The sequence below is a fragment of the Aspergillus fischeri genome, genomic scaffold, assembly GCF_000149645.3.
Source record: "Aspergillus fischeri NRRL 181 1099437636249 genomic scaffold, whole genome shotgun sequence".
NCBI classification, from domain to species: domain Eukaryota; kingdom Fungi; phylum Ascomycota; class Eurotiomycetes; order Eurotiales; family Aspergillaceae; genus Aspergillus; species Aspergillus fischeri.
Genome location: NW_001509770.1, coordinates 3,678,504 through 3,706,340, shown reverse-complemented (window position 1 = coordinate 3,706,340; position 27,837 = coordinate 3,678,504). Strand labels below are relative to the sequence as shown.

The window sequence follows — 27,837 nt, the reverse complement described above, 5'->3', positions numbered from 1 at the left end:
TACTCATTTGCCTGTCCATCTTGTTTATATCTGAAACTGTTGTTATCAGATCTGGGATTGCCTCCTTTCTCCTCATCTGGTCGCTCACCGCTCCTCTTTCTCCGCACTGTGTAGTTGGGGTTCTTATATGGTCAACCTGACGGACTATTTTATCCCAGAATCTTAACTACCTCAACATCAAACCACTGCAGCCTCATCGACCATGCATAAACCTTCCCTAGCTCAAATTGTGCACAGCGCAATTTTTCCACGACCCCGTACTAGTGATCCGGCTACTTTCTCAGCTCACATCACTCGCAATCTTGTCCCAGAAGTTCGGATAGAGACATCGACTTTCTATGGATCACTGGACAGCATCGAAGCCCAATATCCGGGTCTTGACTATTCCTATGGCCCCCACCGCATGAGATTGAGCCGATTCCCATGGCATCGAAAGCTGTTCAAGGTCTTTGACGAACTTGGCCTGACGGAAGCCGAAATCTCATCGCTCTGTAGATGGGAAGGAACGAAATCCGCGCGCGAACGTTACGAGAAGGAAGAGGGCATCAAGGTGCGAGACACAACTGCCGAAGCCATCCGACCGGCAACGCCGTCCCCGCGACCATCTGTTGAGATTCATTTCAACGGCAGCTCAGATACGGCCAGGGAACCTGAGGTGAAGGTAGACGAACCGTTCGAGGATGTCATCAACACTGGTCACACCGTTGACAACCGCGGAGTTGACCGATTGCCGCAAGTACACAAGGTGGAAGAGGACTCCAGCGACGAGGAGATGGAAAGCTGTGGCGTGGAATTGAACCATCGTCTGCTGGCGGCTACTGCAGCCCGAGAGCAAGGTGCCAATGTCCCACTCGACGAGGACTGGGAGCTGTGGCTGAAGGAGGCCGGGGAACGCGGAAGTTACGCAGACCTGATCAATGCCATCAGAACGGGCCAGCCGTTGAATTTTTTGTCCCACATGGCTACTCCGTTGGCCCAGTTGCGTCGGACAGGCATCACACAAGTCCCGCCATCACTCCCAGAACGTTTCATGACTCCAGCACCACCCAGGGTGCTTTCTTCAAACATTGGCATTCAGCGCCCTCCCAACCCTCCTCCAGGAACTGCACGATAAGGAAAAGCAGCTCACTGGTCTTTCCTTTGTTCTTTCCTCATTTGCGTTACAGATATTGCTAGCGGGCTGGTTTCGGTCTTTGTGGTGCATTTACGGCGCTTTCGCAGTTGTGTCGCTCGTCTCTTTATCATCTTCGGGCGTTCCTAATAATCCCCTTTTCTGCTGTTGATAGATCGTTCTGTTTTTCTTCGTAATCATCGCCAATGCTCTTCCAATACCCCTCAAGTCTTTGTCCATCTGGGAATTTTTGTTTCAGCGTCGCAAAAACACGGGCTCTTTTCTAATTTGCCAATGGTGTGAAATATTTTCAGTTAAGTTTGAACCGGGCACAAAGGGACAGCAAATGCGGTAGAATGTTAAACCAGATTTGATAATATGGTTGGAGGCAATCACTTTTTCTTTTCAACGGTTTAGAAAACGCTGGTCGGGCAATGGGGAGATTATCAAAAATTCCATGTCTGCTTGGAGCTACCTCATGCTATCTCCGCGTCTAAGCTCCCCGCAGTCTTCAACTGCGACATCGTCCCCAGAGCCATAGCACCCTGAACACTTTCATGGACTATTGCCATGGACAAGGATCTATGATACTGGCATAGAAAAATGCTGTGATCATGCTTCCAGCTACCCTGCTGATCTTCAATCCAATGACTTTGACAATTGCAGTCCCGCACCCTGTTCTTCATAGCTTCGACTCATCATGATCAGGGCCATATTCTACAGCAAATTCGACACCCAAGAGGGTAATTAAATAATCCATCAACCTCATAACCACGACCTAAGAAAGACTGACTGTTCCAGGCCCCAAGGTTGTCCACCAAGTCCCCGACGGAGCCATCGTACCCTCTGCGACCGCGCCCTCGCAGCCTCTCTTCCTGACGTTTTCCGACATCTCCTTCTTCGTGATTCCCCGGCAAGAGCTCTGCGGCAATCTGATTCAGGTGTGCACAAATGGATACCGGATATTGGGCTACCCGATCTGCATGAAATCGCTCCGGTATGACCGCAATGAGTTCATCTTCAACTTCTGCCTGGTTCTGGCTGAGGAGGAGGACTTCAGCTCGTACAAAAGCGTGGTGCAGAAGCTTGCGGATCTGATGCATGGGCTGGAAGAGCAGAATGGATTCTTGTCTAGGGATCATTCGAAAAGTGGAGAGGGGAAGGTATACAGTTTGTGCGAGACATTGATGGAGGATTTGAACAACTATTGCGAGTGCATGATTCCGATAGGTACATTGCCTTCTTCGCGAGGCTGAGGGAGGCCTGATCGCTGACGATCCATGCAGATGAATTGAACACGCTGAATATCAAGCTGTTCCCTGTATACCGTGCTCCTCCCCAGGTGCGAGCCTGGCAGGTCCCTCTCTTCACGGTCCGGTACCAGGCGTTTATGGATGAGAATTGGGATCTGACCATGCAACGGGTACGCCTGCAACAGATGCGACATCTAGAACAAAGCTAACGCAGGATAGATCGTGCCCCATATCAATGGCGTCAACAGCATCCGCATCATCTCCATCCTCGCAGACACTGACTTCTCCCTCACCTGCCGCGCGATCCGCCATCTCCTCTACTACGGCTGCCTATTCCTGCTAGACATATTCTCCTTCTCAGCAATATACGCGCCCACCGCCCAATTCAGCTCTACCATCGCCTCCGACGAAGAAATGCAGCGCGAATGCGCCCGCTACGTCAACACGCTCTTCGCTCCGTCCCTCGTCCACGGAAGCACCGGTGCCGCCACTGCACCGTCCGCCTCGACTTCTGCCCTCTCACCCGCCGCCCACGGCCTCACAAACGCCCACGTTTCCGGCATCCCAGGCAACCTCGTCGGCCTCGCCAAGTACGACCCGGACTCTGTGTGGCCCCCGGTAGCCGACTACCGCGACCGGCGAAGCACAAGCCGAACACCCAGTCCAAGCTCGAGCTACCGCTCCAGCACCACAACACCCTCCATCACGACCATCCTCCCAGACGACCACGACCCCACGCAGCCCCCACCTCCCCCGGAACTGGTCGATGGCGTGGGCATCGTCGAGCTCTACGCAAGCCTCAAGCAGGGACAGAGCGTGCGGCAATGGTACGCCCAGAACAGCCGCAAGCTCGCCCACATCGACATCCGGCGCTTCATCACGTTCGGTATCATTAAAGGGTTTCTATACCGGGTCCACAAGTACGCCTACGCGACGGGCCAGCCCGCCCCGCAGCTGAAGTCCTCCCATCATTACCATAACTCGCAATCGCAGCCGCCATCGGGACCCTCGTCCAGAGGACCGGGCACAGGGACGAATAGTCCCTATGCGTCGAGCGTGGGCGATGACGCGGCACCGATTGCCCAGCAGCAGCAGCAGCAGCATCATCAGCACCAGCACTCTGGTCAGCGTGGGGATCACGCGAGGGAGCATGCAACGTCTGTGCATAGCGGGAGTCGCTCCGCGGTCGTCTTTGACGACGAGGACGAAGAGGAGCTCGTGGATAACAAAACGCTGTCTAAATATCTGGACGGCATGCATTGTTTTGATCAGATTTGTACTGAGCTGGAGATCAGTGAGAAGGACCTAACAGCGGCGCTGAAGAGATACCCGGGGGAGGTCCTGATTATACACCGATGACGTTCTATATGCTACAAGAATAATTGATACCCTTTTACGATGATCTAACCGCTACAGTTATTGAGAGGAGACGCAGATGTAGATTATTCCACCAGGGAAATAAATTTCATTAGTCATTCGTCTGGCCGCCAGCAAAAAGCCCAAACCAAGTCACGACCGCCGGTGCGTTGCCAAGTTTCCACAGGGGACAGCGACACTTGGCAGTCGCCGACATTGGCGAGGGTTGCTGCGTCCTTGACGCAGGAGGTCGTAAACCAGCGCTATCAAGCGCGAAAAAAGTAAAGGAGACCAGTACTCATTCCCAAGCCCCCTCTCAACGCCGCCATTATACAGGGGTATGTGGTAATACACAAAACGAAAAAGAAAAAGAAAGATAAGACAAAAAAGCCAACCGACCACAGCAAGGACCGAGCACAGGAGTGCAGGTCTGCCGGCACGATTTGGGTAAAAACGGCCGGCAGACCTACTCCTGCTCCTCGTCCCAGCCCTCGAGCTCGGCCTTCTCGTATTCGGCCATGACGGTCGGGTCGAAGACGGTCTCGCCCTTGCCGGGGACCGAAGTCTTCGAGTCCTTGAAGATGGGCCCGATGCACTCCTCCCAGCGCTTGCGCCGGTCCATGAGGGTCCGAGCCACGTCGCCAATGGCAGGCCGGCTCACACCTGCACCACTGGCGACATGGCTGCCACCGCCGGCACCACCAGGCCGGTGCTTAGCCTGGGAGCCTTTCTTGCTCTTACCCAGAGTGCGGGTGCGCTTGAGATAAGCTTGCTGAACCTGGGAGTCGAGGTCGTCGTGGATGGTGGTATATTCCTGGTGTGCCATGCGTTCACGAGCGATATCTAGTAGCCGCGCCTTGCGGGCATTGTTGGTAATCATTTGCTTTTTGAGTTCGCTCTGGAGCAGACGCAAACGCTGTGCAATATCATCGTCGTAATGGGCATCGTAATCCGGATTGTCATCCTCGCCGAGAAAGCCAATGTGGCGTAGCTCTGCTTTGAGACGCTCGTCAAGCTGAGCATGGTCGAGCTTGGCTGCCGGGACCTTGAAGCCGCTAGGAGAAGCATCGGGGAAAGAAGTCGCGGACGGAAGTGGCTTGCTGTCTGATTCACCAGCTGGCTGATCGATATCCATGGAATCTCCGTTAAAGAAGTTACTGGTGGAAGCCTCTCCATTGGCAGCACCAGTCGCGGAGTTTTCGTCGGGATCTGCACGGTGTTCGTAGCGAAGAAGGGAATAGAGGCGGCTGACCAAGGGTCCGACCGAGACCTTGTCAGTTTCAACGGTCTCGTCAGTGACCTGATCGATGCTGCCGCGTCCCTGGTTCAGAGGAAGACGTTCGCGATCGCCGTTGGCTTGATCCACGTTCATCAGTCCATCCTCTTCGGCCCAAATCTCGGTGTAGTGCTTCTTGCCGCGAGGAGGCATGATAAAAGGAGTAGTGCGATCACCCTGGTTGATTGTTAGCTAACGGGAAACTGCCTTCCGGAATGACAATGAAACTAACCTTTTCTTTCAAGAACGCAATGTCCTCCTCGGTCAGGGGACGCACGTAAGGTTCGATGTAAGAGAGAAAGGTGTTGGCGCTGACTTGATTGGTAGGTTTGGCGTTGCTGAAATCCTTGTCTGGAGGAACGCCAGCCATCATGTGGCTCAGATCACTCTTTGGGAAACGGTTGACGCAATAGATCTCCTTCTTCTCCTCATCTGTCATATCGGGGGTGACTTCACGAATGTGGTAGATGGTAGGATCATCGAATTTGAGCGGGTTTGGACCAAACACCTGAACTTGAGGAATGGCCGGAGCGGGTTCAGGCTGGTGCTCATCGCTGTCGTCCTCGGAGGGAGACTCGGCAGTAGCAGAAGCTTCGCCAGCAGTAGCAGTGTGTTTGGGAGATGTCAGGGACGAGGGACAAGTGGGGGAGGTGACTTCAGAAGCCATATTCTTCGACTTCTTGGAGGCTGGGGAAGCGGCTAGGTTTGGCTCGTTAGCTAGATCCATGTTTGAAGCTGAAGTCCAAGACAGGATGAAAGGTACAGAGATGGAGAAGGAATGCCAAGGGAGAAGGGGAAGATGGAGGAATTCGTGTTGTTATGAAAGGGAAAGTCCAGTGAGAAAGGTTGGCAGGGACGTGTCATCGTGTGAATGTCACAACAAAAAGGCATAACAAAACGTACCTCCTTCGACCTTTGTCTCGGCGCCGTCCTGACGGGCGATGTCATGAGCACCATGCGCCAACGGACGGTCCTCCTTTGTGCTTCCTCCACGCTCCCTACGCTTCTTCAGTTTTCCTCCCTTAGAGGCTCTGATAGGTTCCTCTTCCTCATCGTCGACATCGCGCTTCACCTTGGATGCAGTCTCGCGGTCGTATGTTTCCTGGTCTTCAACAACCTCTTTGCGCTTCTGCGAGAGCTCTCTAATACCGGCATCGCAGGCATCAACACGAGCCTCTGCTAGCTGACTGAGAGTCTTGAGGTGTTCCATCAACGACTCGAGAGACTTAGAATCAGGGATCGGACCAACACCGCTCATACGGTCGAGGATTTCGCCATACTGGATAGTGCCCGGAATGAGCAGCTTCGAAACGTCAACGTCGAGGTAACTGGCCTGCGCGGATGTTGCACCAGCACTGAAGCTTGAATTGGGGGTGGTGTTGCGGCTTCGCGTGGGACGGACTTCGCGGCCTTTGCCTTTGCCTTTGTTGGCACCTGGCATTTTGAGACAGTTAAGGTACGTGATGTCAAGGAAGGATTCAGGTGAGGAATCGAGAGGACAAGAGTGATGGTGAGAGGGAAGGGATTCAGAGGCACAACTCGTCACTGAAGTGGTATTATCTTGCTCAAAGACCAAGGGGTCCAGAGCTTGATAAGTGCTTGATGAATACCTGCCCTCTAGAGCATACTAGATGCAAGAATTTGCAGACGGAATGGTCGAGGAGAGAGTGTGTGTGGTGTTGGGTGGGATGTTTCCTGGAGCTGATCGTTATCGCAGTGTTGATAGAGATGTAGGCACGTGATCCTGCTCACGTGAAGATACGGGCTTCAGTCCTTCCGTTTTGGGGTGATAAGAGTCACCAGCCAAGCAATTCACGGTTTCTACTACGTCTCAGGGGTACCGATATTCACGTTACGGACTTGATTATCCTTCCTTGGTAGCTGAGAGTGATAGGACATGATCAACGGACTTGAGTCTTGTCTTGAAGTGGAGATGTGGACTGATCTATCATCTATCAAGAGTGCTCCGTACTGTACCCTTCCTTGCAGGAGCTCCACTTGTCGATCAGCGTGGGATGAGCACAGACAGCTTGCCTAGGAACAGACCGGATGACGGATATGACTGAAGATTCTGCTGATGATACCGTGGCAGACCGTATCATCTGCAGGCACAGGCATACTGTGAACCCCTCTGTTCAAACTCCTCCCATCCTGTTCAAAATCGGTTTTTCGATGTGTGGCCCAGTCCCCGCAAACGTCATCAGAGTCTGACCGCAAACGGCATTTCTATCTTTGATCAAGGAGCTGATTCAGAATTTGCACACTGACAACTGGGAAGAAGAAAAAGGGAAAAAAAAAAGATTAGGCCAAAAGGACAGTCGGTACGATGGGTCTTGTTCTCATACGGTACCTGAGTAGAAGACCTTATTGGGATGATCGTCGATTTCGGGTACTATAATATTTATCTATCACCTGCAACTATTGAGAACAACCTTTTGGCCTTTTCCCTCCTCCCTTTAGATACATCTCTGTATTCTGCTCTTGCATTTTCCTGATTGAAAAAGCTATGCATATGCATTACAACCTCTTGGCATTTTATTAATCGTGCGAAATGTTGTCTTCTACTCGATCTTGACCTTTTATATTCTTCGACGCCATTCATTGATCCAGAGCGGCAGCGGTGTGGTATACCGCAAGCATGTGTATGACCCCTCATCTTCATTCTCGGATTGTGCACTGAGCCTCTTTTCCTTTGCAATATTGGTCTATACCTCTGGTATAGCCATGCGCTTTGGACAGTGGCTTGTTGTTGGAAATTGGGCTGACCATGTTTGACCATCATAGCCGCCCAATCGCTAGCCACGGCTCCGATGTTTTTCGAAGGATCTGGGAGAGTAACGAATGCAACTCGAGCACTCAATGTATGTTTCACCAGTGGTACAGGTCAATCATGAATCAATGTCAGCAAATGGGTTGCCCGCTTACATTGCGGCTACCAACAGGAAACCGATAGCCTCCATGTAGTGCTTGACGGGACAATCCAGACGCTATCTACTCAAAATGCACCAGACAAGGGTCCAGTAAGAGGACTACTCTTTGTCCCTAGCCTTAATCCTCAGGATCCATGCACCAATGCCACAGCATCGCTTGTGCCGTCCAACTCGACTCGCCATAGCCATGTCGCTCCGTTGAACTTCCCCAACATCGGCTTAGCGCCGTGGGTATCTATCGAATGTACACAGTCATTTCTTAATGCGTCGCAACAACAAGGCGTGGAAGCGCTGATCTTCTTTCTACCTTCAACCAACGACTCGAAGCCGCCTGCGCCGGAGGATTCTATCTGGAACCTGGGTGATGATGGAGCATGGAAGAGTCAGAACAACTATCCAGTCTATGCGATCCCCGGTCCTGCTGGAGAGACACTCATGCAGCAGCTGTCGTGGTACTCTGATAATGCGACGTTGGTCGGATTTGATACGGATAGCAATCTAAATGAGTCTTCTGCCCTGGCTCAGGATCAGCATGGTATCGTTCGATTGTTTGCTCTCATAGATTACGGTAAGACGACCCATAGTTCACAAGGAATAATACAGATATGCGGGATCCGTTCAGCTGACTTTGCTCTGCCTCGTCTGCAGCGGAGGATCATCGAAACATGCCCAGTCTCTGGGGGTTCATCCTCGCAATTTTGGGAATGGTACTGGTTCTCAGTATTATCATCCTACTATGTTATCAATTCGTGCAGAAGAGACGCCGACTAGCCCTCGAACGTCGCATCTCTGCCGGCGAAGCGGATATTGAAAATTTCGGGCTACATCATATCAGGGTTTCGCGGGAGGTTCTTGATCAGATCCCCACATACGTTTACCCCTCTGTCAACATTCCCTCAAAAGCGTCTTTGAGAGGCAGCCCTAGTCAAACCCAGATCACACTGGCAAGAGCCGATGATACAAGTTCGATACGATCTGTTGACCACAAAGAGCCTCGTCTAGTCTACAAGGAGACAGAAATGCAAGCAAGCAGTTCCACCATCAGACTACCGGAAACTGCAATTACGTGTGAGAGCAGTCGACCTCCCTCCGCGCGAGCGTGCAGCGACTCTGCCAGCAGGTCACAGCCCACCTGTGCAATCTGTCTTGATGACTTTGTCTCGGGAATAACGATCGTGCGGGAACTTCCATGCGGCCATATCTTTCATCCGAGCTGCATCGACGTTTCGCTTACGCAGATAAGCAGTCTTTGCCCGCTGTGTAAGAAAAGCGTTCTACCGGCGGAATACTATACAACGCCTGCGGACGATATGGTAGTTCATCGGGATTATGTCGTGACTGAGCATTGATTGCCAGATTCTACTCGATTGGGGATATATTGTACGGTGTTGCAGTGGGATGATACCCTTGGTTTATGAAAATACTTTAGGTTTATTTAGGTCTTGCTCATCATATAGATGATAATGCATACAGATGAACAAACCAGACTATCCAAAGCGTCTCTGGCCCGAGAAAGTCATTCACCCCATTGTTTGAGGTGTGGTATGGGACATCGAGGCGCGTCGCGCTCAATCACGAATGAGTCCGGGCCTGTCCTCCCCAGCAGATAAAAATGTCGCGCTCGTAGAATCCGTCCCTGTAGCTCGCATTCTCGCGTCACCTGCTGGAGGGCCCCTTCCGCAGGCATCCTGAATGCAACTGTTCAGTGCGTCTCAATCTCAAACGCAGGCAATCGATCTCGATAGGTTCTCCCGCCAATCTACCAACATCGACATCAGCATTATCCAGACCCAAAAAAAGAGGCAAGAAACCTACCAAGCAAACTTGTCATGCTTCCCCTTAACCCTCACATCGAGCACCTCCTCATGGAAAGTCCCTTCCCTCCTCGCCCTCTTCAACCTCTTCACCTCATGCTCCTCCAGCCGTCTCCCCACAATCCCCTCCAACTCCTTCCGACTGATCTTCTCCCTCGCCCTGGTCTCCTTGCTCGCTTTGATACGCGGCTTGAACCGCGCCTGCATGCGAATCCGCAGCGTCGTCTCAAACCCAAGACTACTCGCGTCGCCGCGCACCTCGATCACGCGCCCGCTCGCCTTGCTGCTCGACGAGGCCTCCCGCACACACACAAACGCCTCCTTGTCGCCTCCGCCCGTCTGCAGCGCAAACGTACCCGGGATATCGGTCGAGGGGAGCGCAAGGAACGATTCGTAGTGCGAGATGGCGGACGCGGACGCACTCAGGATCCCGTACGTATCGCAGCTTAGGTATCTGTCCCATCACCTATCAGCATCCGTTCCCTCCCTTTCGGGGAATCGTCGTAGACAGGGACGCGTACTTCCCATGATGCCCCTTAAAACTCAACGACTCCGTCCCCGCCACCCTCGTCGCAACCCACACCTGCCGCACATCATGCGGCTCCGCCGTCGCCGCATCCCCCTCAATCAGATTCTCTAGCTCGCTGGCAAACACCTTCCCGTTTGCATCGCTCGCGATACACGTTGGCGGATCGGACGGCAGAACGAGCACCACGGGTCCTGCGATATCCGACGCCGTGTCGGCAGACACCCAGCTCTGGTCTTCGGCGCTGTCTTCGAGGTGCTGCGTTTCCTCGGCGGGGGTCCTTGTGGTTGCGCCTGTGTCGGCGCCGAATTTGGATTCTGTGGAGGCGATTTCGCGGTGTTTGCGCTTTTTGGGCTTGTCACCTTTGAAGGTCAATGGTTTGACCATTTTTATTTTCGTTTATTTTTATTGTTTTGGGTCGGGTGAGGGACGGTTTTGGAGGTGTGGGCGGGAGTTAGTGAGTGTTGAAGGATTACGGAGTATTGGAGGTCGAGCGGAGTGGATTGGGATGCAGTCTTTTACAACAATATTAATGGCTTTTACTTTCCTGCGTTCGATTTTACTTTTACAAATTATGAATTGCCAATTACAACAGTTAACTCGAACAGATCAATGAGCATCAAATTCTAATAAATTGCGTAAGAATATTGCGCTGTTGTACTGGTATGCCAGATGGGGATACGTCACTGCTACCTTGGGGACTGATGGCACCAACAAGTCACCAATCCCTCAAGGTCCTCGCTCCCCTATAGGTATAACCAGACCGGCCCTCCCATAAGCCAGGACCAGGATTTGCAAGCACTTGAGATAACTCTCTTTCTATTATTCAAGGAATAATAACATCGCATATGTCATAAATCATTACATGAAGTATGTTCAAAACTCAGTTCTGATCCAACCCAGAATTTTGTCTGACCCCAGCCCAAGTCTATCCAATCAAACCTTTAGTCGAAGACAATGGCGGCCTTGATGGCAGACTTGTTTCTCATCGACTCCAGGCACTGCTCCCACTCTTCGATCTTGAAGACCTTGTTCACGATGCCGTTGACCTTGACCTTGCCCGTGTCAAGGTAGTCGATGGCAGCAGGGAACTTGTACACCTCGGAGAAACTGCCGACAATGTTGATCTCGTCACCGACTAACGTGTTTGTTAGCAAGCACTCGGCGGAAGCAAGGGGAAGAAGAACTTACAGATCTTGGCAGGGGGCCATGAGACACGGTCCTTGTTGGCGTACACACCGTACACGACGAGCTTACCGCCGCGACGGACATAGTTGATGGAGTCGTTGAGTATGTTGAGGTTACCAGTGGCTTCGACAACAATGTCAAAGCCATACGGGTTCTCCGACTTGAGCTTCTCGAACTGAGCGGAGGGGTCCTTGCGGGACAGGGCGACGTATTCGTCACCGGCACCGAGGTTCTTGGCCAGGTCCATCTTGAGACCCTCAGGAGCAACAACAGTAACCTTGCATCCACCGTTAAGACGGAGCATCTGAGCAAGGATCTACACAGAGTTAGTTTCCCGTTATGTCACAGCTACCAGCCCTGAAACCACATACCAGACCAGTGGGGCCAGCACCGAACAGCAGAACGGAAGAGCCCATCTTGGGAGCAATCTTGTCCAGACCGTGGGCGGCGCAGGAAGCAGGCTCGAGGAGAGTGGCGTCGACATCGGAGAGGTTCTTGATCTTGAAGACTCTCTTGGCTACAGTGTGGTATGGTTAGTTGCACGATTCTGTGGTTGGGTCACGGCTATACAACATACCAGGGTAGGCACAGTACTCGGCAAAACCACCGTTCATGGTGACACCATGAGCCTCAAAGTGCTCGCAGAACAGCTCATCACCGCGACGGCAGTAGAAGCACTCGCCGCAGAGCTCAGAGTTATCGGCAACAACCCGCTCACCAATCTCGAAGCCCTTGACCTTGGAACCGACGGCAGCGACAACACCAACAGTCTCATGGCCTGCAGTTGTTAGTCTCGAACCATCGCAATTGTCGACGAGCATCAGGCATACCAGGAACCAGGGGGAACTTGGCGATGAATTCACCCTCGTGGATGTGCAGATCGGTACCGCAGACACCGCAAGCCTTGACCTTGATCTATACATGCATTATTGGTCAGCCATCCGATCTTGAGGTGTGCAGAATAACGATTGAGTCGACAACATACCAAGACATCGTTCTCACGGAGGGTGGGCAGAGGGACCTGGACAACGCTGTGGACCTCAGGCTTCTCATATCTGAGAGCCTTCATGGTCTGAGGAAGATTGGAACCCATTGTGATTGATGTGAGGTGGGATGAAGCCTTGCGCTCTATAACCCCCGGCAGTCAATATCAGATAGGCAAGACTCGATGAAGAGGACAAACGAAGTAAGTTAAACTCACCAAGAAAGGAGGATAAGGGAAGCAGGGAAGAAAGCGAAGAGGATGAAGATGAAGAAGAGGAAGATGGAGAGAAGATGAGGAAGAAAGAGAAGACAAGAGGAGGAAAGACAAGCCTACTTATTATTTCAAGGGACCCAAATCCCAAACAGTGAAGGAGGGGAATTGAGGGGGAACAGCAAAAGCTAACCTCAGGCATGCATTTTCCGGTGCCAATGAAGTCAGACTGTCCATCTTTTCCTCCATTCATCAAATCTACCAGACCAGAGCAGGTCAAGCACCAACTGTATCGGAATCAGCCATCGACGGAAGCTGGTGCTAGACTCGGGACACTACGCTCCATCCCAGTGGGTCTAGCACAAACAGCCCAGAGTCCCACTGTCAGGTGATGTCCTTGTGCCTCCAGCCCGGTTCCCCGAAGCTACTGGCAAAAAAGTAATCTGATTATTCACGCTGGTGGTAATCTTTATTTTCAAGTTGATCAATTCAATATCTACCCACGATATCAATTGACTTTATGCGTCAGGTCCAAACTCCAAAGTTCAATCAATTGACACCAGGGCAGTGACCGACGTATACACTGCACCTGCACCGTGTACTCCGTACCGGTGGACCATTCCCAAATTACACACCATCGGTATTCCCAATACGATATCTCCATCTCGACTATCAGAGCAAACCTTCACAAAACATCAAGGTACACAAGAAGCAAGTGAATAAAATGACTTCACCTGGGGAGATAGAGCTGCATATCAGCTCTTGACCCTTGGGATTTATCTGGACACTAATCCACCACATCAAACTACAAAGCACAAACAGTGGAAATCAATTCCTCGGTGGCAGAGCTCCCGTATCCGCAATGACGTTCCTCCCCCACAGACTCTCCTAGAATGTCCCCGTTTTGGCCCCGCTATGACCTCGTCATAGGCAAACTTTTGGTTGTCGCTGTTAGAGCGCATATTGTTGTTCCTGACTAGATAGAAAGTAAACAATAACAACAACAAGAATAATATGGCGGCATGATTCACCTGCAAACAGATTTAAACAAATACGACACACTGTACCTTCAGCATGTCCAGTCTCTACCTTTACCCCCAGGAGCTTGACCACCTACCTGTACTCCATACGTCCACAAGGATATCGCACACCGCTTCTCCACAACAGCTGTCTACTGCACAGTCTGCACTACTGTACTGTAGGTGTAGGTGGGATGCTGATACTTACTGACTGCGACAATAATGCACCGCATACCCGAACAGTAAACTGCTCTGATCTTTCGTCGGGTATCGACTATCCTATTATCTTTGTTTATTTTTTCTGTCCCTGGACCCCGAAGGTCAATGGCTCGGCTGCTCGCTTGCCAGTGTCCCATGACCTGAAAACAGATCGAATCCTTACACCGATTAAGCATGAATAGATGACCTGGATCTTCACTCGTCGGACATATCGACTGTCAACGGTGAGATTTTCGGGTCTAGAACTCTTCTAACCCCACGCCAATCTGGGGGCGCTCAATAATGAGACCGCTAGACGCGTCTCAGCTTTTTATTTTGATGACCCTCTCTTTGCTTTTCTTGGATCCCGCATCATGTGACAGACTAGAACAGCTACGACCATGAGACAGGTATGACTAGACAGGCGGAAAGGTACAACAGTCAGAGATATAGCGGCAAGACACATGACATGACATCCTTCGACTAAAAATGGCACTGACAAGGACTCTTGATCAGCTCCTTACAGGGTTACCTGCCCCTGAGGTGTACAAGGTATCTATTCGGAGTTTCTCACAACATATTCAATCACTTCAGTCCAAACCCTTCGCTGTTCCCCACCGCTTCCCAGAGCATCCGCTCCAATCTCTCCCGCGTGGGATATCGATACAGGCCTAGCGTGTTGAAACACGTTCGTGCGATCGGATACCGCGACGCATCGTCTCCGAGGCATGCCAGCCGGATCGTAAGACTTGTCGCCCCCATGGCCGGTATCCGGTCACTGCCTGTAATGAACGAAAGAATCTTCCTCTGCGCCTGGGGATCGGTATTCTCGAAGAATTCCCAGAACCACCGAACAACCGGAATGTTCTCCGGCCGGGGATGAGACCAATTGTCGTATGTCGCAACCGCTCGAAGCGACGCAACGTCCAGCGCTTCGTCCGAGCCGCGAACAAGCAACTCGATTTCCTCGGGTCGGAACAGCGAGAGCGCGTTGCCGCCACACACGGTAAAGAACCCTCTCTTGAAAGGCTCAAATTGTCGAGTGACTGCTGTGTCTAGCATGTAGTGAACATACAAATCCACGAATTCCCGTCGATTCGCATTGGTGACCGGCCTCGTTTCGCCTCCAGGGCAGAGAGGCACCGCAACAGCCTCGCCGTAGCGATCGACGTGGGCCACAAAGTCATAACAGAATGTATCGGCAACATCTCCATCAAACTCCAAAAGAGCCCGAAGGCCTTTGGCAAGTGCAGGCCGGTACTCTGCCAGGTCATCCAAAGTACACCTGTAGTTCGACCGGCCACTCGATGGTTGCGGGCCGCTGGTCTGCGGAGCAGCGGCCAACAGCTTTTTGAAGGCAAACGGCGGAAGAGCAATGTCTAGGATCGTTGAATTGTAGATAGCCAGTCCAAGAAGCACGCCGACCAAGAAAAATTGTTCAGATGATTCGAAGCAATAGGGATTAAAATAGCAGAATTGGGAATCCTCGTCGTATAGAAAGAGTCCTGTATCAATCAGCTTGAGCTCTCTGTTGTTTTGGTGTGCAACGCCGTCGACATACCGTGATGAGGGTCAAAGATTTCCCGAACAAGCAGAAGAAACCACTCTTTGCGAAGTCCTCCCGCATCAACACCCTCTTCACCGACAAACTCAATGCGTAGGCCCTTTTTTATCTCTTCTTGGTTAGAACCCACCACTTCACTGACACTTCGTAGACTGTCGTCAACCAGACAATCTCGCCGGACCTTCAATACGAGATACTGACTTATCGCCTTTCGACTCAGTATACTATTGAAGAATGCCTCGCGAGCTTTGACTTCCATCTGGCGACGAGCGTCATGTTCCATTATATGTATTTTCGCCCAGATACTGAGGAAGTAAGGATATTGACAAAACGAGAACTTGGCCATTTTTGACTCCCAGGCTTCGAAATCCGCCACGAGGTCAGAATAATCCAGCAGTGTATTATAGAAGGCGCTGATCGGGACCTTATGTCCTCGGCGATTCGCCGCAGCTCTATTTGCCGAGGAGCCTGCTTCCTGGCCAAATGCTGCATCTGGCTTCCGAGCAACACTCGTATCGTTTGCTGTAAATAGCAGAGACATCACCCTTGCTGCCGCTTGTATCTGCCAATCATCACCGTACACCACGGGCTTAATCCGCTTGTCTTTCGCTGGCTTGCTGGGGCCTCTACCATTAATCGCAGCGTGCAGTTCCGCAGGAGTATTCCCAGCTGCACTACTGAAACTGGGTACCAGACTGTTATCATTTTCGATAGCCTCGCTGCGTTTCCGTCCTTGCTGCCGACTAAGACGGTAAGTCACGAAGCTGCCCACCAGGTCCACTAATTTTTCAAAGTGTCCAGTAGGAAGGCGTGAAAACCAGGAGACTAGATAGTGATGGCAATCGTTGGGCAAGTGTGCCATTAAGCCCAGTATGCGCTTGACGATGCCAAAATGATGGCCTGGAGGTCCACTGCGAGGCGCAGAAGGTCCCAATTGTTCTTTGCGGGAAGGTCTAGCATCACGGAGCGGTATCCTCTCACCACTCTCCTTTGGATGGGATGGTCGCCTGCCACCTTGGGATTGGGTGAGAATGACAGGTCGCGAGGAAGAGCTTGTGGGGTATATCAATGGATTAACGAGGAGTATCAGAAGGAACCGTATCTCTTCTGGTTTGTGTAGTAGTCGTCGTGGCCGCTTGACCAGATTTTCCGTAGCTTTGAGAAAGGTTCGGTGAAGATGTAGACGTGATTCTGTAATATCTCTCTCAATCGCACAAATGTCCACAGAGTCCCATAACTTGCTCCGCCCGTGACCTTCTTGGCCGCGCTCATCAACCGGCCTCATGGCTGTCCAGCGCTCGACCCATGACGAACCAGCCGTCATGATCAGATGATGCCACTCTGCCAATTGAGACCAATTGATCCGCGGACTCCTAGAGGTAACTGCTTTAGAGGGATTTGAAGATTTCCCTTTCGAATGTGAATGGCCGAGGCCATAGTTTGGGTCCCCGTCATTCATCCACCAAGAAGAATTTTCGGCTAGGTCTCCAATCAAAAGGGTCTTTGCATCGATCTCAAAAGCTGGATGCGCATGAGAGAGCGCCTCATTGCTCTCCGCCTTCGGTTTTGGAGGGCTATGCTCAGGACTGGCGTTCTCAGCCAGTAAGGGAGGCTGTGCTGTACTAAAGGACGCATTCAAACTGTCGCAGCCTTTGAACGAAGCTAGTATGTACTCTTCTAGGGGCTTGAAGATGTAAGGGTGACTAGGTCGATCCTTGATGTCCCGCTCAGACGGCCTTCCTACTTCGCGGGGCAAGCGTTCGTCTTTGGGTGGAATCTGCACGTCCGAGTTGTTGCGACTACGTAGCCGAGGACCCCTAACGTCCGCATGTGGCGCCAAGGAGCTGGCCGTAGGCTTCAAAGGATTTGGGGCTCCGTTGAACCAATCTGGTTTCCCGGGTTTACTGGACGCAGACGAACTGCGCGCTCGAGCGTCCACGCGCGGTTCAGACAGTAAACCCGAACCATGGTCATGTGTATGCGCACAATTTTCATCCTGTCCTATAACCGAGGGTTTTTCAGATCGATTACCTGACGTGAGGCCTTGAGGCACAGGCGCGTCTAAAAGCCGTCGCAAATAAGATGAAACGCAATTATCGATTATGGACCGTGTCCGTTCCACGGAGAGAGGAACCGCTGGTTCTGCAAGTTAGCCCAGATCAATTGTAAGAGCTTCCAGGTTAGCACCTTTTCTCGGTATGGACAGACCAGGCTTCCCATCCTTCCCCGAGATGCCTTGACCCCCCGAATCCTTCGAAGTGTACGGCTCCAGATCATTTACAGTCAAACACTCCGTGCACCGGAAAACCTTTAACCCCCGCGGCCAGCGAACAGTGGAGTTGCATGTCATGCATTTCCCTGTTGAGATCGCCTCTCCACCCGGCAACGGGCGTGAGGAGCCTTTTCTGGGGCTACTAGAAAGAACATCGGGCAGATGCGTCACCTCAACGTCGTCATCGTCGGAGTCAGAGTCCAAGAAACCCGGGTTCGGGTTGCGTTTCTTGCCGCCAAAGGCGGACGGAAACGGGTGACTGATCGAACGAGAATGACCTCGATGGAGGGGAGGCGAGGTCGCCGGGTTGCCGGTCATCGTCGGCAGGATCGGCACATCGTGCTGGATGTGGCGTTGTGCACTCCTCTCTGCTGAAGAAGAGAGAAGGGCGGCGTTCGGATAGACGGTTGAGGAGTTCAGAGTCGGAGGATGAGGCTGGTTATACGCGGACCGCGACGGCATAAGGGCGCATTAGCTTGGTATATCTGGAGACTGTCTGAGCTGGAACAACTCCAGGCGTGAAATAATTTCTTCGTATGGAGTAGTCTAGAAGCAGACGCAGGTTAATTCTAGGCCTGGTAAAACTAGGTATTGCACAAGTGTCGTCTGATCAATGGGAGTATGTGCAGGAACCACAAAGATGCTTCTTATTGATAGGAGAGAGACAACGTAAGTACTAGGTAGATAGGAGTTGGAGGTATGAAGGAGTTTAAACTGGGTCGGATCCTGCCGAAAAAAACCTGGAACAGATCGACTGAACCAAGTGACCTCAGGAACCAAAAAGGGAACCAAAAGAAGAAGCCGCAATTGATGCAACACTAATGATGTGATAACTAACTTAGTTAGTTAGTTAGTGGATGATTGATGAGTAAGAGAGCGATTAGTCAGGGGCAGTGATAGAAAGCGGTTAATACCCGTATTAATGTCACCTTGAGCTTCTTTGAAGCCAGAAGTGTGGGAACTTCAGACCACAGTGAGCCAGTATTAACGAATATGCAGTTTCCAAAGATCTCTACCATCAAAGATAGTAATAGGCATTCTGGAGGTCTGAGAAAGAAATCGGGATGAAAGAAATTACCAACTAGATGATGTCTTACCAACTCTTGCGACAGCCTACTGGACCACGGTTATGGGGTCGACCCGCGCCTTAGGCGCTGGTCTTGGATGTGACGCTCGGATGTCACGAACTGCTGCTATTTTGGGCGATGAAGCTCCAACTAGTCTCACAATCTCTGACAACTTGTGCTAAGTGGTGTCTTAGTTAACCAAAGACCATGTTCCAGGTTACTGCAACATCAGCATTTCCGAACGTCTTCCACTTGCGGCTATTGGCGTCAAACCGGTAATTGACACCGCCCGCAGTGGATATCAATTACAACAGGTTGCGGATTGACGTTTGGTCTACATTTAGCCTACCAGTCCACTACAAGCTGCAGGGAGCGTCCTGAAGAAAGAAAAGAGTCGTCGTACTTCGTTAAGGGAATCATAGAAAGAAACAGAGAGAGAAAGGTTTTTGCTAACATCCGATCCGAAAGATCTGTTGCATTAGGCTCGCACCCTGATGATTCAATGACCAAGTCACAGAAGCGAGTTTTTGTCGGAATAAACACATCCTCGAAGAGAGAAATTTTCCATAACCACCAACCCCCATGAACACCCAATGTTCTACATCTAACGGTATCTCCAGTAGCTCTGGGTGTTGTGGATCTTCCAGGTATGACGACGGCCAGCACGGGTGTTGTTGTAGCGGTGGCCCTTGTTGATACCACGGGACTTCTTGCCGGTGGCAGTGAGACCACGGCTCTCGCGGTGCTGTACAGAAAATGTTAGCAAGAGCGCCGCAAAACTCCCAGAATCGCGCCGAGTTGCACGAGCGTTGTAGACGAACCTTGTGGACAGCGTTGCAGATCCAGTTGATGCGGGGATCGCGGCGGATAGCCTTGTGCTGGGGGTCAACGAGGATGACCTCGAAGTACTTGTAGGTGGAGTCCTGGTTGATCCAGTAGGAGTTCAGGACACGCAAGTTGGCGCAGCGACGACCGACACGCTCCTCAGCGGTGGCACGCAGAGCACGCTGGTACTTGAGCTGGTTAACACCCATGTTGGTGGGCTTGCCTGTAATACGAAACCATAATTAGTCCAGCCTCCTCTCACATTGAGAAAAATCCTGAATGCGCAAAACATACCGTAGGTGGCACCCTTGGGCACAGGCCTCTTACGGCCACCACGTCTCACACGGACACGGTAGACAACATAGCCCTGCTTGGCCTTGTAGCCGAGACGACGAGCCTTGTCGGGGCGAGAAGGACGGGAAGCACGGTGGATAGCGTTCAGTTGACGGAGCTATATTGATGCACTCTCAGCAAAGTTCAACGAGTGTATAGCAAGACAACACAAGCCCAAATATAACTTGTCTTGTGTGCCACATCCACATCATCCGCCGGCGGGAAAGAAAAGCAAGCTTTGTGAGCGAAATTTGCGATCTTCGAAGCCGAGCCCAGCAACACCCAGAATCAAAAAAAATTCTCTTTTTTCGAGGGTATCCTATGGCAAAGCAAACGAGGTTTTTTTCACCTCCCGGCGGGATGTCAAATGTTCGAAATTGAGGGGGGGATTCTCACCTCCCAGCAACGGACACGCAGCAGGAAGCGAATCACGTCGGACTGCTTCTTCTTTTGGATCTCTTCCACGTACTTGAGGGCACCCATCTGGAATCAATCAGCTTTGATGAATCGGACAATTGCAAAGAGATTGAATCGGACAATTGCAAAGAGATTGAATCGGATTATTGGAATCACTTCGAGCCAATTCTATCGCAAATTTAGGGACGCGAATACGTACCTTGTCGGCGTGGCAGGTCGTCGGTTGTCGTCGATGTCGCTCTGGAAAGATTGAAGGGAAAGATGATCTCTTTTGCGAGGTGTTGTGTGTGGGACGCTAGCAAATTAGGCGAGCGCAAGCCTAACCGCATCCACCAACCAGCTTTGACGCTAACCCTTGTTTATGCCTAAGGTGTCAATTACGGATTAGAAATCCTCCTTTTCCTTATTAGGTTTGGTCACTCAATACTAGGTCCAGCCCTAAGGCCGCAAGGCAACGACAGCTGGGTGCGGTTTGGGCATATGCCACATCTCTGCCGTCACTACCTAGGAGCGCAAGGAGGAGAGGCGAAGTTTATCAGCGTGCAAGCATAAACAATTTTATTTCTTGTCTAAATGTAGAGTTCAATCTTATTACCAGTGGTAAGAAAATTTCAATATTCTTCGTTCCTCTGTTTCGCAAGGGAAGGAAAAAAGAAAAGTCTCTCAATTGTTCCAACCCTGCAAACCATCACGACTGCAGCAAAGTCATTCGTAACTATCATTGTGGCACCGTGTACAGAACAGGACAGTAGTATGGCAATGAACGTGAGACGGCACGCAAGAAGCACTTGTATGTAAGGTCGTGGAAGGAAACGAAGAAGAGAACAAAGCGCAAGTGCTGATGTACAGCTGCTTGAGTGTAGTCGAAAAGTAATCAGGGAAAGCCATCAATTCATGAGTTGAGGTCTATTAGGTATCAGCATAGCGACAGATCGTAAATCTTTTAGCAGATCCGTCACGTAATTTTTCTAGAGCGTTGGAAGAAAATGGCAAAAACAGACGAGAGAGGTTGAAAGGAACGACTGGAGAAATGGGAATCACCGAATAAAGAACACTTTCGAAAATAGATGAAAACCCAACACAGCATTGGAGACGGAGAAGAAAAGTACAGTGTGCATGTCATTTCACTGACTCAACCGCGAACATGGTGTACGGGAGACAGCGATACCTTGAGCCAAGGGTACGATGGTTCTCGTTCAAGATCCAAGTGACAGGCCCTGGAACCGGGTGGTCCAGTCATTTGGCGCATTATGAACTCGAGACGGACCACTGCCCACGCCTGGGCTATGCGCGGCATAGTCGACATAGCCAGTGTCTAGGGTCCCACCATAAGCGTTTGGCGGGTATGCAGAGAAGGGATCGGCACTGGGTGCGAGTTCACCAAGGCCGGAATCAGGCTGCCGGGCACCATGAGGAAAAGACTGATAAGGATCTGTGTAGGTGTTGCGCAGGGGCCCGATCTTATTGCCCACCGTGTCTCTGCCAACATCCATACCGTCTCGAGCTGCGCCGTACACTCGGCCGTCGGCATTTCCAACACCTCCCGGAGGTGGCAAGCCAGCAGTTGGCGGAGTCACAAAGGATGCTGGATTGATTGCCGACATCCAGATCCTGGTCTTGTAGATCTTGAAAAGATCAGTCACAAGAGAGTTGAAGTTGATGTACGAATCCGCAAAGTAATAGAAAGTGAGTTTCTTCCAATCCCTGTTGTTGCAGTTAGTACCATGAAATTCGATGGCCCGGACGTGATCCTTACATTTGGAATTCGGCATCAAGAATCTCCATGTTGAGTCTGTGCTCAGCAACTTTCTGCTGACAGACCCGCTTTGCTTTCGCCTCGTTGCCCTCTTTGTCGCGGAGCGTCAGGATCTCGTGGTTCTGCGCAAGTCTCTTGATGAGCTTAGGCTTGATATCTCCTGCTAAATCCTGCACACCATGCGGACCATGAGGACCCATGCCGCCGATAGTGCTTCTTCCGCTCAAGGCTGGAACACTCCCAGTCACGTTCGCGGTTCCGTTCTGGCCTTGCCGAGAGAACATCATCAGCCATTTGTAGTGTTCCTCTGCATACTGCTGTTTCAGCTCCCGGGCTCTCTGCAAGGATACATTCGCATGCTGGATAGTGCCTAAATCCGTGCCACGATCCGCTTCGACAATAACCAAGTCACCGGGTTTCACCTGCAAGCCAGTGTCTTCTTGAATGTAGAAAACGTCGGCACGGTGGCACTTGAAAGTCACGATATACAGAAGCTGATTCTGATGGCCATGTGCAAGACCAGACTGGTGGCGGCCGTAAGCGTTTGGCATCGTATAAGCCTGGTGAAGCGAAGTAGGAACTGCAGAGGGTCCTTCGGCAACACGAAGAGCTTGGTCGCGAGCAAAGTAGGATTCTGCAAATTGACGAGCTCGTAAATATTCCATTTCCATTTCATGTTCCTCAGGACGAGAAGCCATATGCAGACGGTGATACTCACGATTCTGGCTCTGGGCATTTGAAAGGGGACCATCACTGATATTCACAAGATGGTCTTCCCGATCTCCCATTCCAGCCCGGGAGGTGGCCGCTACTTGAGAGTCGCCGGAAATAGAAGCGTGCCGAATGGGAATATCTGCAAAAGAGTGTCGCCTGCTCTGAGGAATATCGGCGAGGCTGCCAAATCCAAGAGAAGTCTGCCAATTCGCCTTACGAATAGTTTCCAGCGCACGGTTCTCGAGAGGGGTGAGAGTAGAAGGCAGCTGCTTCTCGAGGTTACCCGAATGCTCGGAAAACCTTCTACGCAGGCTGCTGTGAATGTTGCTATAACCGGGTATGTCGCCCACTTCGTCGAGATCCTCCACCGCAAGATCTGTTTCCTCGGGGACGGTACCACGAATCCGATGGAGGTTGCGCGAGTTGCTACCAACTGCATACCCACTGGCAGTGGACGCAGAAGACATGGCGCGATCTCTAAGTCTGTTATCCAGTTGACCTGCAGCCTGACGCAGTATTGCATTCTCCCGCGAGAGTTGCTCAATTGTGCGGGCCTGATTCGCCGAATAAGCGTTGAGACTACCGTCGGAACTGTTACCGCTACCGCCATCGTCATCATCCTCACGAACACGACCGAGAGTGGCAGGGTCATGACCGAGTTCTCCAAGGAGGCTTGGCCGAGACGATCGGTGTTGCAGCGCGGAGTATTGTCCAGCATTCCGAACCCGCCCACCTGGATACGGTGCTGCGGACTTATTGGCCATCGTGTTCAAGTACTCTGGATCCATCTGCCCCACGGAGTAAGACTGCGAGCGATAGGTCTTGGGCGTGGGGTGAAGCGGGATAGAGAACGGGATCGCCGACTCTCCAGATGTAGTGCGGGCAGTGGGACTCAACAACTCATCCGCAAAATAGTTGTTAGTAGCAGACGCATTAGACATCGTAGGCGACGGGACAATCTCTGACAGTCGGGGCGGCGGCTCTTTTCTGGATTCGGAATTCCAAATGCCTGTGCCCCATGTGAACGAGCTGTTTCCGACGTGGTTCCAGTTCATTGGGCTGCTCAATCCAGGACTTGTCCCCGAAGGCCAGCCGGTGTGGTCGGTTGCGGGACTAGTCGGGTTAGAGGCACCGGTGCCTGAGATCAAGGAACCAGTAGTCAAAGACACCTTTCTCGGCATATTGAGGGGAATCTCGTTCAGCCATGAAGTACGGCGAGTAGGCTTTGGTGCAGAAACAGCTGCAGATGTTGACGGCAGATGCGAGTGCTCCACGTCGTCATCTGAGGATGCCAGAGCTTCCGAATCGGGCGTCGAGCGACGGACTCCAGGATGGGTTTTTTCAAGCCTGACTGACGCATTGGACACAGCTGGCGGGTCGGCAAGTTTGGATTCCTGCGTGGACTTTTCAGACGATGCGGCCATATTGTCTTGTAAGCTCAACCCTGTCTCAAAGCGTAGATTGTGAGAAAGGTTGAATCACTGGTGGCAGTGCAGTCGTGACTGAGACTCTATGGGCTAAAACAAGCAGGTCAGTAGGAGTCTAGAGAAAGCTAGCAAGTAGACGAGATGAGTAGGAGCCCAAGGTCAGAAATCCAGAACGAAGCCTAACTAAACAATTCGGGCCGGACAGCAACACCAGATACGAAATAAGGAAGTCCACACCGACAGGTTGAGTAGAATACAGCACCGAGGCTGTGTAACGTATGAGGATGGGATGAGGTCTTTCAGGTGCAATGTAAGAGATATTGACTTACTGATATCTGATAATGGTGATGCTTGGAGGCAGTGAGAGACGAAGAGGAGTGATTTTGATTTTTCCAACACCCCTCTGTGCGCAGTGCTGAGAAGTAAAGCAGCACAAGGTATCCACTAGAAGAAGATATGAACCAGACCAACTCTTGTATGGTCAACTTCAAGAGAATAAAACAAATAAGAGAATAAGCCCTATTGACTTTGCAAATGTGCTGAAGGAGCGTTGGCTCTAAGAACGAGCTTCGGTGACCTTAGCAGAATATGAGCTTGTTGCATGATAAGTTAGTTCAAGGTCGCACCAGTGAAATTGAAGTGTCAATGAAAATGAGATGAAGCACGCATAGCATGAAGATAATGTTTAAGTCAGATACGCAAAGAATGGCAAGGTAAATAGCAGACAGATGCATGGGATAATGTCTATACTGAGCGATATGAAGGGAAGTAGCTTGAGGTGGCGATATTGAAAGCTATGGAGGTTCAAAGCCAAAGGATCTCTCAGCCGGGGCCTCAAATAATGATATGGACTATTCAGCCCAAATCGAGAAACGGCCAATGAGATCTGAGTTCAAGGGTCTGTGGCAATTTTTGGCACCTGTCGGCCCAAGGAACAGTACGATGGTAGCTTTCGACCCAATGACTGCAATTTCAAGGATAAGAAGTAGAAAAAAAAGCGGTTCGGCTTGCTTATACGCCCGTATGCCTCACTGCGGTCGACGTGATCGACCATTTGATTGTGACACACTGAAGTTGGGATGCAGTAAATCGCGGTTGGAGCTCCGCCAGGCGAAGATGTAGACGCCCCAGGAGAAGCCACGATTGAGAAAATCATGCCGCATGAGAACGGTTGACATTTTTGTGGGGATTGCGGGGTGTAAAATGGGGTAAAGTATGACACAAAGACTCAACACGTACCGTAGAAAGTAACAATGTACAATTCCCCCTGTTAACGCAGAAGCCTTTATGGACGTGGGTATCACTGGCACTTCTCAACGAATACAAAAGGCAGAATAATTTCGTGAACAAGTCTGTGCGAGCGTCCCCAAGGTATGAGCAAGCTTCCGACATATCAAGACGTCGGAGACTTACCAGTCTAGAGTAAAAACGATCCCTTTATTTTCTATCCAAACCCAAACGAAGCCAATCCCTCGACGATGAAAGAACAATGTGGTCCGTAATCGAACTGAAATAAGCAAGGCGACGAAAGAAGCGACCAGGCTTCCGGTCTGAACGAGCACAGAAGTTTGCGACGAAGGCGCTGCGCGAAGATGGGGTCTCGATTGTAGATCGTTCGTTCAATGCTTGCCTAGAAACAGTGGGCTCTTTTCTCTTTTTGATAATTTCGTTATTTTTTTTATTTTATTTTCGACACTTTTTGGTCGGACTGAAATTTGTCCACAGAATCTTTAAAGTAGTCGGATCGAAATCGCGACAGGGTCGATGTCGCACTTGGCGCAGTATTGGATATTAAAGATGCGGTGCGAGGGTGGTAGCGTGACCTCGGATGACGTTGTGGAAGCACTCTTGACGCCTGATCTGTGGGCAGATCTGCTTAGGAGCAGCGCATCTTGGAAGGAATGAAGTATGAGGATTGCGATCGCCTATTGATGAAGCTATTTCCGTTGCGATTAGATGCGATACAAACGATAGGTGGTTACGAAAAGAAGAAGACAAAAAGAGAAGAGTGGTGATCTTACTGCTTTGTAGCGGAGGGGAATGCGTTAAGGCGGAGGGGAATGCGTTAAGGCGGAGAGGAAAAGCGGCGCAGGTATCGCGAGGACGGGTTTGTGGTGAACTGTCCGAAATGTAGCTGAGTCGGAAAGGTTAATTCGACCGGTGTAGTCGATCTAGAATGCGGTAGCCGATGCAGGGGATTGAAGGTTACGTTGTTCGGTGTCCCAGATCAAGGAGGGGATATTAATGGAGGGAGGAAGAATGAGAACGACATAGGACATAGGATGTACGGAGTAGAGGGGGGACCGGCGAAAGGAGAAGAAGATATGAAAGGAACACGGACGGAGAGACAGACAAGGAAGAAGAATCGAAAGAAAAGAGGAGTAAGGTTGTACACCCCAGTCAAGTTGCAAGTCTAAGGGAGGTACTAAGTCATCCAAAGTAGAAGAACCTAAAGGAAGGTAACTTAATGCAAGTGGACTAATGAACCTCAGGCCACTTTTGGGGTTTTTTTGGGTTTGGGGGTGACAAGAGGACTAGATCGAGCCACGGGTCGGGGCACCGAGAAGTGGCGCAAAGATTGATCTTGTCTTGAGACTCATTAAGTACACAATAACTCGGGGCTATCTTATATGGGTCCGTCAATGGAGTCTCTATGTCCGAGCTAAGCCGATGAATACTGTATTTTTCTTTGTTACTGAAGATGATTCTTTGATATCTATATAATATCCATCTTGGACTCAGTCTAATACTCCATAATCGGATTTATATGCTGAAGAGGAAGATGGCCGATCGATTACCTTTCCTAATCGAATCAGCCTCCTGACAGGAGAGATCAGGTAAGATTACAGTAAACAGACCAACTCACCAATGACTGCAATGATATTCGCTAATATTAATAAAGTTCTCATATCTAGTAGGATCATGATATTCTCTCATGTTGCCGAACTTGATCAACTAGTCAGTCGTTGAGTAGGTACCTAGTAGTATGACAGTGGCAGGAGCTGGAAAATGGTCAACCACTGGATGGCATTCTCTTAAGCGGGTCCTGCGGGTCTCCGGAGGTGAAGTTGACGATCGTCCGGGGGTACGAAGTTACCAATGGCGCATTGGGATTTGGGAGGAAGACGATCCAGTCGCCTTTGACTTGGTCTCAAATGACGCTCGAGTTTAAAACAAGTGCGGTCTTTAACTTCCTAGCCTGTCTGTTATTCTCGTGCCTGATGTAGATGATGTTCTTACAACAACCATAGGCGAGCGGAGAGCGGGGTTGACAGCTGGTCCTCTGTGCCTTTCCCTTTACAAAAGGAAGATTCTAGATTCAACAATAACATAATTTACTCCGTATTCCTCGACCCAAGCAGCTAATGTTGTCGTTTATGCCAAGAACTCAAGGGTTGGAAGCATGGATAGTGCATTGGGCTCATTTCGAAGAATGCGGAGACAGCTGCTAGCCTAGCCGATGAAAGTTGTGCTTTAGGTTGGTCACGTTCATTATTATTTCCTACCAAGACTGTCAAGTTATATCAATGCCGACCAATTGCATTGAGATCAGTATTAATTAATATACCTATCTATGAGGGACAAGGGACCAGAAA

General features: G+C 50.8%; 9 protein-coding genes across 9 annotated transcripts, besides 3 other annotated features; 3 read left to right on the top strand and 6 right to left on the bottom strand.

Annotated features, from left to right (window-relative positions):
• Window positions 1-202: 202 nt before the first annotated feature.
• Window positions 203-1,114, top strand: NFIA_020170 (uncharacterized protein; the record flags this gene model as incomplete). Its single annotated transcript, XM_001265205.1, has 1 exon — window positions 203-1,114. One exon carries the CDS (start codon window positions 203-205, stop codon window positions 1,112-1,114), a length of 912 nt encoding a protein of 303 aa, XP_001265206.1.
• A 697-nt stretch (window positions 1,115-1,811) lies between these two features.
• On the top strand, window positions 1,812-3,723 carry NFIA_020160 (nitrogen permease regulating protein NPR2; the record flags this gene model as incomplete). Its single annotated transcript, XM_001265204.1, has 4 exons — window positions 1,812-1,854; window positions 1,913-2,341; window positions 2,398-2,534; window positions 2,584-3,723. The coding sequence occupies 4 exons, from the start codon at window positions 1,812-1,814 to the stop codon at window positions 3,721-3,723; spliced, it is 1,749 nt and encodes a 582-aa protein (XP_001265205.1).
• Window positions 3,448-3,482: a microsatellite.
• A 463-nt stretch (window positions 3,724-4,186) lies between the features above and the next one.
• On the bottom strand, window positions 4,187-6,437 carry NFIA_020150 (histone acetyltransferase NGG1; the record flags this gene model as incomplete). Its single annotated transcript, XM_001265203.1, has 3 exons — window positions 4,187-5,173; window positions 5,229-5,713; window positions 5,900-6,437. 3 exons carry the CDS (start codon window positions 6,435-6,437, stop codon window positions 4,187-4,189), a joined length of 2,010 nt encoding a protein of 669 aa, XP_001265204.1.
• A 1,369-nt stretch (window positions 6,438-7,806) lies between these two features.
• On the top strand, window positions 7,807-9,275 carry NFIA_020140 (E3 ubiquitin-protein ligase RNF103; the record flags this gene model as incomplete). Its single annotated transcript, XM_001265202.1, has 3 exons — window positions 7,807-7,857; window positions 7,981-8,494; window positions 8,575-9,275. The coding sequence occupies 3 exons, from the start codon at window positions 7,807-7,809 to the stop codon at window positions 9,273-9,275; spliced, it is 1,266 nt and encodes a 421-aa protein (XP_001265203.1).
• A 462-nt stretch (window positions 9,276-9,737) lies between these two features.
• On the bottom strand, window positions 9,738-10,653 carry NFIA_020130 (uncharacterized protein; the record flags this gene model as incomplete). Its single annotated transcript, XM_001265201.1, has 2 exons — window positions 9,738-10,194; window positions 10,262-10,653. The coding sequence occupies 2 exons, from the start codon at window positions 10,651-10,653 to the stop codon at window positions 9,738-9,740; spliced, it is 849 nt and encodes a 282-aa protein (XP_001265202.1).
• A 557-nt stretch (window positions 10,654-11,210) lies between these two features.
• NFIA_020120 (zinc-dependent alcohol dehydrogenase family protein) lies at window positions 11,211-12,547 on the bottom strand (the record flags this gene model as incomplete). Its single annotated transcript, XM_001265200.1, has 6 exons — window positions 11,211-11,404; window positions 11,458-11,770; window positions 11,826-11,971; window positions 12,032-12,232; window positions 12,285-12,369; window positions 12,440-12,547. The coding sequence occupies 6 exons, from the start codon at window positions 12,545-12,547 to the stop codon at window positions 11,211-11,213; spliced, it is 1,047 nt and encodes a 348-aa protein (XP_001265201.1).
• Window positions 12,548-14,451: 1,904 nt separating this feature from the next.
• NFIA_020110 (HECT-type E3 ubiquitin-protein ligase) lies at window positions 14,452-18,164 on the bottom strand (the record flags this gene model as incomplete). The annotated part of the gene is made up of 3 exons (XM_001265199.1): window positions 14,452-15,371; window positions 15,428-17,431; window positions 17,639-18,164. The coding sequence occupies 3 exons, from the start codon at window positions 18,162-18,164 to the stop codon at window positions 14,452-14,454; spliced, it is 3,450 nt and encodes a 1,149-aa protein (XP_001265200.1).
• A 1,209-nt stretch (window positions 18,165-19,373) lies between these two features.
• NFIA_020100 (60S ribosomal protein eL15) lies at window positions 19,374-20,410 on the bottom strand (the record flags this gene model as incomplete). The annotated part of the gene is made up of 4 exons (XM_001265198.1): window positions 19,374-19,514; window positions 19,591-19,817; window positions 19,889-20,045; window positions 20,324-20,410. 4 exons carry the CDS (start codon window positions 20,408-20,410, stop codon window positions 19,374-19,376), a joined length of 612 nt encoding a protein of 203 aa, XP_001265199.1.
• A 21-nt stretch (window positions 20,411-20,431) lies between these two features.
• Window positions 20,432-20,487: a microsatellite.
• A 1,053-nt stretch (window positions 20,488-21,540) lies between these two features.
• NFIA_020090 (PSP1 family protein) lies at window positions 21,541-24,238 on the bottom strand (the record flags this gene model as incomplete). Its single annotated transcript, XM_001265197.1, has 2 exons — window positions 21,541-22,048; window positions 22,101-24,238. 2 exons carry the CDS (start codon window positions 24,236-24,238, stop codon window positions 21,541-21,543), a joined length of 2,646 nt encoding a protein of 881 aa, XP_001265198.1.
• Window positions 24,239-26,272: 2,034 nt separating this feature from the next.
• Window positions 26,273-26,322: a microsatellite.
• Between the last annotated feature and the right edge of the window lie 1,515 nt (window positions 26,323-27,837).